We start from the raw sequence: 10,574 nt of genomic DNA on the forward strand, positions 1-10,574 counted from the left end.
TGTATTTCTGTACATCTTTAAACCACTATACTTACAGACCAAGACTAGAAAATTCCATCTGTCCAATAACCTTGATGAAAGGATTATTTGAAAAAAAAATCCATTTTAGACATGAAAAGATAAAATAAATTATATCACAGTAAAGGAAGGAATGTATCCTACATGGGAAAAAAGGGGTCAGAACAATATAGAAGTATTCAAATAAAAACAAAAACAAACAAACAAACAAAAAACCCCAAATCTTCATGGGGCTGGAGAAAAGGCTCAGCAGTTAAGAGCACTGTTTCCTCTGGCAGAGGACCTGTGTTCAAATCTCAGCACCCACATGGCCACTAACAACTATCCGAAACTCCAATTCCAGGGGATCCAATGCCTCTTCTGCCCTGTATGGGCACTGCATGACATGGGTGCACATACATACACGCAAGCATAACCCACATACACATAAAAGTAAATTAAAACATCTTCAAGAAGAGCTGGTATTTGAAGATACTTTATTAAGATAAAAAGTTTTTCATTACATATATCTATAAATCCGTCCTAGTTCAAAAGAAAATAAATAAAAACGTGTATCTTTAGGAGCATTTTGACCAGAGTTTTGTAAATCTGAGTTTACATGTTTGTCCATTTAAAGTTACTGCAATTTAGATACATCAATGATTATACATTACCAGGAATGCCAGCCTTATTGAGACTAAGAGTTTCCATGTTGCTCAGTAAAACTATGGTTAAAAACAATTATTTCAATTTTATGTATTCACTTCCAAACAACTCTAACTGGGAGGCAAAACAGGACAGAATTTTCTATGAGGTCTTAGATTTTAAATATACAGATTTAAACATTCAAACGGTCCTTTTCTCTCAAACAGTGGCTGACACTTCATCTCAGGGTAGGCTGCTGAAAGTGAGCAGGAATGTGGGTGGGAGGGCCCAGGGCAAAGAGCACAGAGCCTCTTAGAGGCCTTCTGCCACAGTCATCAACACTTGACTAGCCTGACTTACTAGGTTTTAATGCAACCACATTGTAAGCATCAAGAAATACCACTTGAAAGGCTACTTGCAACCTGGTTTCTTAAACTGCCTTTAATTCCATTATTATTCTTCCATTATTTTGAAAAATGTTGATCGGCCCTGATCTAAAAAGATGCAGATAATTACATTTGTATAACAGATTTCTGGTACACTACATGAGTTCAACCCCCAAATAAAGAACGGAAGCAAGGATCTGCAGATGAAGAAAAATAACATACCAATGTCGATATTTTAAAGAACACGGGTTGCCTAAACTGCTAATGGAATTTCCTGTCTGTAGCATGCCCCATCATTCCTGGTACGGGAAGTTTCACTTCAGAGGAAACTTAGGCATCATCCAAGAAATGGAATATTCCACTCAAACCAACTCCTTAAGACTTGAGCATGTCCTGGAAGAGCCACACAAGCCTACGGTGTCAGAATGGGATTCAGTAGCCCTCTTGTCTGTTTAAGCTGAACGGTGTGCTGTTTAATTAACAAATTTAGAGCTTCCTTGGATCGCGTTCAGTAACATTCAGTGTGATCTAACTGCTTGGTGTGAATGAGGAACAAGGTCACTGGGGGAGTTTTTGTTTCTGCTTCTCACAGTAGCCGACATATAAGGAGGAAAGCAAGTGTCGAGCACTACTGAATGGGCAGTGACACACTTGTGATCTACCTGCTTTAAGGTCCAATATTTACATGGAATGTTGACTTTGATTTATAAAACAACTATTTTCAATTATAACATCTTTACATAGAATCAATTTATGAATAGCTTCATTTGCTAATTAAAAAAATATGACTTTCAAATATCTCATAAATATATAAAATTTAACTACATTCTTTTTTCTTTAAACATGACATTTAAACTCTTTACAAAGCAACAAAAATAAATTTTTGTGTGAAAGTCACAGAAGTGATGATGACTTCTGACCAGCTGAATTGTACTACCTCCAAGAACGGCAGGACAGTGTTCCCTGAACTGTGGACATCTGCAGCACTGTAACTATTCACTTGCTGGAGGTCAGCAGTATCAAACAAAAGGAGAGATGGCATCTAAGCATTAACACATCTGTCTTTAACAAGGTTGAGATGGACTCTGGCCAGTGCTAAGAATCATTTGGGAGATACAATATAAGAAGTTTTTGAAAACACACCTTAGCACAATATAAATGCACGGTAATTAATTGCACAAATGGGAAAAAAACATGCCATTTTCTTTAACTGCTGTAACACATAAAGCGAGTTAATTATTTTAGAATATTAATCTCATTTTTAGAATTTGTTGAGAACATCCCAAGGAAGAGGAAAAAAAACTTTCTGGGGGGACTCCAGAAATGTCCTCTGAAGATGGACAGATGGAAATCAATGTCCTTTGCATTCATTTCTCCCCTAAGACACCACCCTTCTTACTAATCCATGACGAAAGGTTTCCATCTACATTTATATCAATTTTAAGTCTATTTCTAAGCCTGGTGCAGAGCATGCATGCACCTGTACTTGGGAGGCTGAAGAAGGATGAGGTAAAGGCCAGTGTAGACAGTATAGTGAGACCCTTGACTCAAAGAGAAAAGCAGATTTTTCCCTGATAAAATATTTGTTGGGTCACTGACATGTACTTCTTAAGCTATGTGAGCACATCCTCAGGGAAAATTTTTAGTTGTCCCATTAAGTTTTAGAATGCACATACTGAGAACATACCTTGCATACAGGAACAAGGAGGACAGTGTCTTAGTGCCAGCTCAGTGAAGCCTGTGATGTTCCAGCTCAGACATGCTGGCCTGTGTCTGTGCAGTGGTTCCAGGCTGCTAAGTTCATGCATTCAGCTGTGAGCAGGTAAAGTGAGGCAGCAGGCCCACCAGAGCCCCACTGAGGCGTGGTCTCTGATCTACACTGCCACTCTTATCAGACAGAACTACAGAAAACCAGGAAATTGACAGTTTTACTCAGAATATACTACTGTGCAGATTTTGACTTTTAAATATTATAGTCAGTACTGTGCTTCAAATAAGGCAATAAAGGATAAACAAAACCAGCATTCAATTTTTATGAAGATTGTACATCTGTGACAGTGATATAGATAAAAAAACCCTACCAGCAAAATGGCAGCCGATCTAACCATGCAATCTATAGAATAGAGAATTATGGAAATTTTCCTTAGTTATGAATGTAACCAACTCACTGGGACCCAATGGGTATCAGTCTCTAATTTGTCAAATGTTGTTTTTAGCTCATTAAACGCCATAGTGAGATCATCATTTATTATAGTTTTGTCAAAAAGATGCCCATATTGACTTTCCATTATCTGTGCAGATTTAATCATTTCTTGAAAGTCTTCTTCCTAGAAAACAAAAGTATTAAAAAATTAAGCAATCAGGCAATTATATAATTTCACATCACTGTAAACATTCTACAAGTTTCCCTGTTCTGTGTTCAGACTTCATCCTGAGGAAGAAACAAAACTTACCTTCCTTAGTGCGATAGCTGTCAACTTGAAACACCTGGGTAAAGGGAACCTCAAGTGAGGGACTGCCTCCATTAGATTGGCCTGTGGCCATGTCTGTGAGGTATCCCTTAATTGCTAACTGATATAGAAAGCCCAGCCCACTGTGGTCAGTACCATCCCTAGGCAGGTAGACCTGGGCCATATAAAGAAGGTAACAGCAAGCCAGGGAGAGAGCAAATCAGTAAGTGGTTTTCTTCCATGGTCTCTGCTTCAGCTCCTGCCTTAGCTTTCCACAATGGACTGTAACTTGTAAGATGAAATAAACCCTCTCCTCCCCATGTTGGGTCTGGTTAGTGTTTTATTATAGCAGCAGAAAGCAAGCTAGGACACTTAGTAACTACCTTTTCAGAAACCATGACTTCTAACATCAGCTGTCTGATTTGCTTGTAACTGAGCTCCTTTGAGAAGAGTCAAAACTCTTACTGACACTAAATTTCAGGATAATTAGTTACTATCTCACCATTCCATGAATATATGGCTGCTTGTTCACAGAAGCAATTTATAACACAAATTACTTTCTCAAAGTTGAATGCAGTATGAAACAAAGCTCTATTATTCCTTCTATGGCCCAGAAAAGTGTTTCAAGAGCCTTCTAGGACACATTTAAGATGCCACAAGCTGTGTTAGCTAGGTATAAAACTCAGGACTAAAGAAATGTAAGCCACATCCTCAGAAATGCGATCATTTATTATGTTTACTGAGACACTGAAACTTACATAGTATAGTAACTTCACATCTCAACAGTGTGAAATACTTTCAGAGTTCACATTTCAATGTCACATATGATTTCACAACAGAAAACATGATTAATTACTTTTTTCTTAAACTTTACTATTATCCTCTGTGTGTATGATATTTGAGTACAGATGCAACATGTGCCATGCTGTACACGTGGAGGTCAAAGGAAAACTCTGTGGGGTGGGTTCTCTTTGTCTATCTTTGTATGAATTCCAGGGGACAAACTCAGTTTGCAAAGTAAGCACTTTACCTCCTCAGGCACCTCATCAGTCCAGAACATTTAACGTTAGTGTTAGTGAACAGCTTTGAATAACTGATACTGTAGGATAGCACCTGTTCTTCAAGGATAAATGTCACCATTTTAGAAAAAAAGATCAAACACTGGGAATCAAAAACAAGACCTGTATTTTATAACTATAATTAACAGTTCAAAGACAGACTAAAGTTAAAGAGGAGCTAATTAACAGAAGGAAAAAGGAAAGCTCTTAGTATTTAATTTGTTTGTTTTGATTCAAAGATAGAATACATTAACTTGATAAAAATTAAAACAAAAACAATGATGGGCATTGCCAGGAGCCAATGTAGCCACAAACATCCCACAGCCAGGATATCCATTAACACCTACTGGAAACATGAATATCACTGGTGAGCAGTATTAGCCTCCTAGTTTATGACCCAAATAGTGTCTTTTCTTTTTACTGTGCTAAAATATAATCACTGACATGAGGTGACAAAGCAATGTGATGTACTTTTTATTTAGACTGTCAATAACAGGTAGAAACTGACTGGGGACTTTAAACTTTAAAAATAAGGTTAATCAAAAAAAGTGATCTTTTATGCAAACGTTTGGCTTGGAAAAATCCAACATGAATATATAACAGCATACTTTTATTATTTTTTCGTTGTTTCATTGGTGGTGCTGCAGGTTAAACCTGTCTCATACATGCTAGGCAATCCCTAAAACAGTGTGGCTAACACTACTGTAGTGGTTGCTAGTTTGAGATACATAGTCTTGCTATGTAGCCCAGACTGGCCTCAAATCTGCCATGCAGAAGGGGCTAGCCTCTAACAACTCTTCTGCCTCCATCTCTGGAGTACTGGGGATTATAGGTATGCCCTACACCACACCCAGCTCTACAAAATAGTTCTGAGTTAATTTAACATGAATAATGAGTAACAGAAACACAAAAAGAAATTACAGTGCAATTGTTCAAAATGCAACCCTAATCTTTTGAGAGCTCTGGATTACAACCTCATCTGTAACAGTGTTGCTAAGCGGCTGTGCATAAGCATTCAGGTGCTGTCTACTAAGATGGCCAAGAATCATGACACCCACCGTGAAAGGCTTGGCGGTCCCCTGGTCGTCTCTGCTTGAAATAATCTTTGCATTTTTTCTTGTCTCTCTCAAACGCTCTATGGATGGAGGTTTTATAAATATCACATAAGGCTTGAATTCTAGTGTTCTTAAATGCTTCACTGTCTATAAGGAAGAAAAGAAATTTTCTCATTATTTCTTCATAATCTCATGAATTACTAGATTTTCTAAGGAGAAAAATTTCTTAAAACTATTCTCTAACTGAGGTCAATAGGACTTTCAATATATTATTCAATCAGTTCTTGACAATTAAGGGTCCCCCCAAAGAAGCTTGAGAATGCAAACTGCATTTAAAACATTTTGAAGTACATCATCCATAACACAGAAAACAGTGGTAAAAAGAAAGGAAACTGGGTTCTAGATCAAATTTCCATAAGATGTGATGAGAACTCCCTGTCTGTAAGCTGTCCTGTCTCTTTAACTTCCCATCTGGATAGAGGAGAACCCTAGAAGGGTGCCCTGTCCTCCATGAAGTCGCCAGCATTCCCTCATCAAGTATCCTGCTCTGTTTTGAGATAAAGTCTTCCTGTGTAGCTCAGGCCTGCCTGGAATCCATAATCCTCTTGCCTCAGCCTCCTGAGTGCTAAGATTATAGGTATGAACCAACAATCTCAGTTCAATTGTCCAGCTCTAAGGACTCATCTGTAGTCGGGGTGATTGACAGATGGATCAGAACTGAGGGACATTCTTGATCTGTCTGTGAGAACTTCTTCAGAATCTGAATATCTCACATTTCTTACGCTGAGGTTAGGGAGATGGGAGGCCTATGGTCATGACACACAGAGAGAAAGTGGCGGTAAGGAGAGGGCCTGGGATAGAGGGGTGGAGAAGACACTGGGAATGCAGGCAAAATGTACTCAGCGAGTCTGGGGGTGACAAGGCACAGTGTATGGGCAGAGCTCTCAGAACAAGCAGGAGTACCCTACTCCCTGCTGGTGGTTGGGCAGGAGGCAGCCTCCAAGCTGATGCCCAGGTCTCTGACTTCAGCTTCTCCACCCCTAAGAGATGAGAAGGTCCTTCTGGCATTTGGAGGCTAAGGCCTCTAGCGTACCACCAGCATTAGCGGGAGATGATGGCCCCCAGAGGACTAGAGCAAAGTGTAGGTATCAATCAGAGAGTGCCATCATCATTAGGAGAATCTGCGGCCTCCAGAGGACAAGGGGGTTGGGTATCAGTCAGAGGACAAGGGGTCTGACAAGGAATTGAATGGTTTTATTCAGCAGCCTTCTTAGTTCGGAGCGTCCCTAAGAGTCCTCAGGGTGATAGGTAGTCTCGCTACGGCATCTCAGCCAGTACAAATCCTGAGCAGTGCCTCACCACTCTGCTGGGCTTTGCACTTCTATGGAGTGTACAAAACCAAATCAGAGGGAGGACAGAGATCCCAAATTTCCGTTGTCAAATTATAAACACTGAGAAGAATGCACAACCCAAACCACATCATGTATGCAGTAGTATAATATATTGTTTAAAAGACACTAAATACACAAACATCTGAGAGCCACTGTCTGATCTTGACTGACTGAAAACACTGACCTTGGGGCTTCCTCCTCCCTTCCTTGCTAGTAACACTGTGCTGCCTTTTACCCCCTCACCAAAAATGTCTCAACCTACATTTAAATGAGCAGATTCCAGATGAACTTCATACTGAGAGCCCACAAGGGAACTGAATCAAGGCCTTGATACTTACATGAGGTTGAACATCCAACAAACAAACTTTGTTCTTAGCTAGGACAGACCGAACAGAGTCTATACTTGTGCCATAGTAGTTGTTTTTATATTCACCATATTCAATGAACCTGGAGAAAATTAGACATCAGAACTGCTTGTGAATTTTTAAAAAAGCAGGTGACAAGCTATAACTCATAGATGGAAGATATTTTTGCTGAACATGTAACTTTTTTTTGCTGTTTTTAATAAACAAAACCAAGTACTTCAGCAAACGTCAATTTTAAAAATTCTTCTACATTTTCAAATCAGTAACACTTGCTTGTATTACACTTAAGCCAAGAAAAGTACTTTGGTTCAGCAGAGCGCTAATGTTTTCCATTACCCCCCTTTCAGAACTAACGCAATGCAATAAAACAGTGAATAAGCCAACAATAGAAACTACTGGAATTTCACTGTGCACTAGAGTCACCAAGCTGGGCTCCAGAGCTACAGGAGCTGGGAGGTGGCTAATGGAACCAGGGCAGCGATTACGTGCTATAAAAACACAGTCATCATGCCAAACATGAAGAAAGCATTTTGATGTTTCAATAAAATCCCACAATGCTGCATTCAGACACACATTGCTTCTGATGCCCTCAAGCAGCCACACCTAAGCAAATGGAAAACCTGGCGGAGGGGGACCTAGCTGGAGGAGTGGGCACGTGCAAGGTGGCCGGACTTTATTCCAAGGCTTTGAAGTGCCAATGTGAGAAGAAAAGTGAAAAAACTATGGAGCAATATATCATCTAGTTCTCCATTAATTTTAAAATAAAATCTACCCAAGTTACATGTTGAGATTCAATTAGTGGGCTGGAAAAAAGTCACAGTAAGACACTAGAAGCTTCCCCCACACTGCAAAATAATTCCACCTGTTCAACTTAACAGGTATGTAGCAGCTCTAGGTTATTAAAAAAAATAGAAGTGAACACTGGTGATAATCACCAACTGAATGATCACTTTTTATAAGTTTCCAATATTACTCTAATAATTCAAATGCATTTCCAATGCTGTCTGAAACTGGATATTTAGGCACGAGCTTAAGAACCACACTCATAAAAATTCTACAAAATTTTCACATACTTGTTATTTTGTACATCTGTCTCAAACAAATGCTTGGAAATAAAAATATATTCCACGCCATCACTCTCCTGGCTTCTTTTTGCTCTGGTGGTGTCTGTGATTTGGCATATAAAAGAGTTTAGAAAAGTCTGCATCATTACCTTAAAGAAAGTGTTAAAAAGAAATCAAGCATATTTAAAATCAATTTCTTAACACAGGATTTAAAAACATATTTTTAAAATTAGTTGCTAAAATATAGTAAAGTATCATAAATTCAGATATTTCCACTGACATTAAAATCTGAACAGAGACTGGAGACTTCATTGCATCGTCTGTCTGCTCCATTACTCACTCTTTGGAAGACTCTTTAATGTAAGTAAATAAATAAAAAGCAGTATGTGAAAAAGAGTTTAAACCTTAGGAACAAAGACAACTATCTGAGCACTTTGAAAATACAAAAACAGAAGGTTCTGGAAGGGAGAGAACCTGCACAGGGAATGAGTTTCACTTTACTTTTTCTCTCAGAAGCCATGACACAGTAGTGATAGAGGCAGGAGCTAGCTTTCTGTAAGTAGTAAAAGAAGATATGATGGAATTGACCACAAATGTTATGGTGAACACAGATATTGGGGTTAAAAGGAATGTTAGGTAAAAGGAGTGAAATAGGGACACCAAGGGAGAGAAATTCAGAGGTCCTGCAGCTGCTGTCAGAGAGCCAAGCTAACCAGATAAGGGAAAAGTCAGGAGCTCTGGGAAGCAAGGCCATTGTTGGCAGGCCAGCTGGCTGACTCCCATGAAGCCCAGGAATGTGTTCAAGGCTGCCCTTCCACACACACATTCTTAATTCTAATGAAGCTAAATGTAACAGACTAACCTGGAGAAAGGGGTTTCTACCTATTCTAGAAAGAAGACTACCCGAGAGCACCCCACAGATAAGAAGCTAGATACATGGTTATCAGGAAAGACTGCAGCTACCTCTTGCTGGCTCCCTGTCACAGTAAATCCACAAGCTGGCCACCACCCAATTGTGAGTGTAAAGAATGCAGTTTGATTAGCAGCCAGTAAGATACCTGCAAGGTTGACAGTGGAAACTCAGGCCAGCACTAAGACAGTCAAGATCAGCAGCTTACACAGCAGAAGTCAGAGAGGAGCAGAGGGGGCTCCAGCTACCCATAACTTGGTGAACCACATGACAGAACTCTGGCTGGGTCAGAAGGGCATGCACAGAGTATGTGGCCTTCCACTAGCTCAGATTCAATCTGCTCAGAGAATTAACCAGTCTCCTCAGTCTTTGTCCAGCTCATGCCATAAGCCCTACAAAAAGCCCCTTAACAAGCTGTCTGATGGTTTTCCTCTTTTCCCCTTGGACTCTCAGGAGTTTCTCCTACTTTTCTTTAATTCTTCTAAATAAAGCCTGTTTCTTCTTTGCTTACTTCCATTTGTCCTTGTCTTTAGTCTTCACCTGTGTGAGACAACAAACTTGGGAGCCATTGTCTCTGCTTGACTTTAGTGACCCCTGAGTTTCCAGTGTCCTATAAGACCCTGGGCAAGCACACCTGCCTAGAAAAGTCCTATGGCTCTAAAAAATAACCCTGCCTGAGTTAGAAGAACAGGGGGTATGGGTTTGAAGAGCGTGGAGAGAATCTAGAAGGTGAGAAAGCACAGAAGGAAATACTTTAATTCTATGTAGACACCAACATTTATCTAAGAATAACTTCTGCCCTCATATATACAGTTCCAATTCAATCCAGCATAGGTGACTTCATTTAAGAAGTGAACAAGATTAAAATACACAAGCCTTAGTCTAACCCCTGAAAAATGGGGTTGTGTGCATCCCACAGAACACATAAACATCTACCAAGCAGGAAAGGCTTGGAGAAATGAAATGAGATTTGTACCATGCACATAACCTTTAGATTCATCCTTGAACCAGGACAGACCCAAACCATACCACAGGCAAAGGAAATGGAATGTAAGGTCTAAACATAACACAGTTGATAAGTAACTTGCTTAAGTGAATACATTAATATTATCCAGAATTTTCTATCAGGTAAACATATCTGAACTACATGAAAATATGAACCCTTAGCAGAGAAAACAGAAACTACGATGTAATAATCAGGAAGCAATTTTAGAACTGAAAAGACACAATTTCTGACAAGAAATCTCCAGATC

The 10,574-nt window shown here is 39.4% G+C and overlaps 1 protein-coding gene across 2 annotated transcripts in view; it reads right to left on the reverse strand.

Annotated features, from left to right (window-relative positions):
- Positions 1-477: 477 nt before the first annotated feature.
- The window catches only part of Mpp7 (membrane palmitoylated protein 7), a 256,471-nt gene continuing 246,374 nt past the window's right edge, over positions 478-10,574 (reverse strand). For both annotated transcript variants that reach the window (XM_008850556.2, XM_008850555.2), the window contains 4 exons: positions 8,421-8,514; positions 7,321-7,429; positions 5,595-5,738; positions 478-3,355 (listed from right to left, as the gene is read on the reverse strand). In XM_008850556.2, coding sequence (XP_008848778.1) covers positions 3,176-3,355; positions 5,595-5,738; positions 7,321-7,429; positions 8,421-8,514 — 527 coding nt within the window. In that variant the 3' untranslated portion in view covers positions 478-3,175. The remainder of the gene's footprint in view (positions 3,356-5,594; positions 5,739-7,320; positions 7,430-8,420; positions 8,515-10,574) is intronic.

The sequence above is a fragment of the Nannospalax galili genome, unplaced genomic scaffold (assembly GCF_000622305.1).
Source record: "Nannospalax galili isolate Female #2095 unplaced genomic scaffold, S.galili_v1.0 scaffold43, whole genome shotgun sequence".
NCBI lineage: Eukaryota > Metazoa > Chordata > Mammalia > Rodentia > Spalacidae > Nannospalax > Nannospalax galili.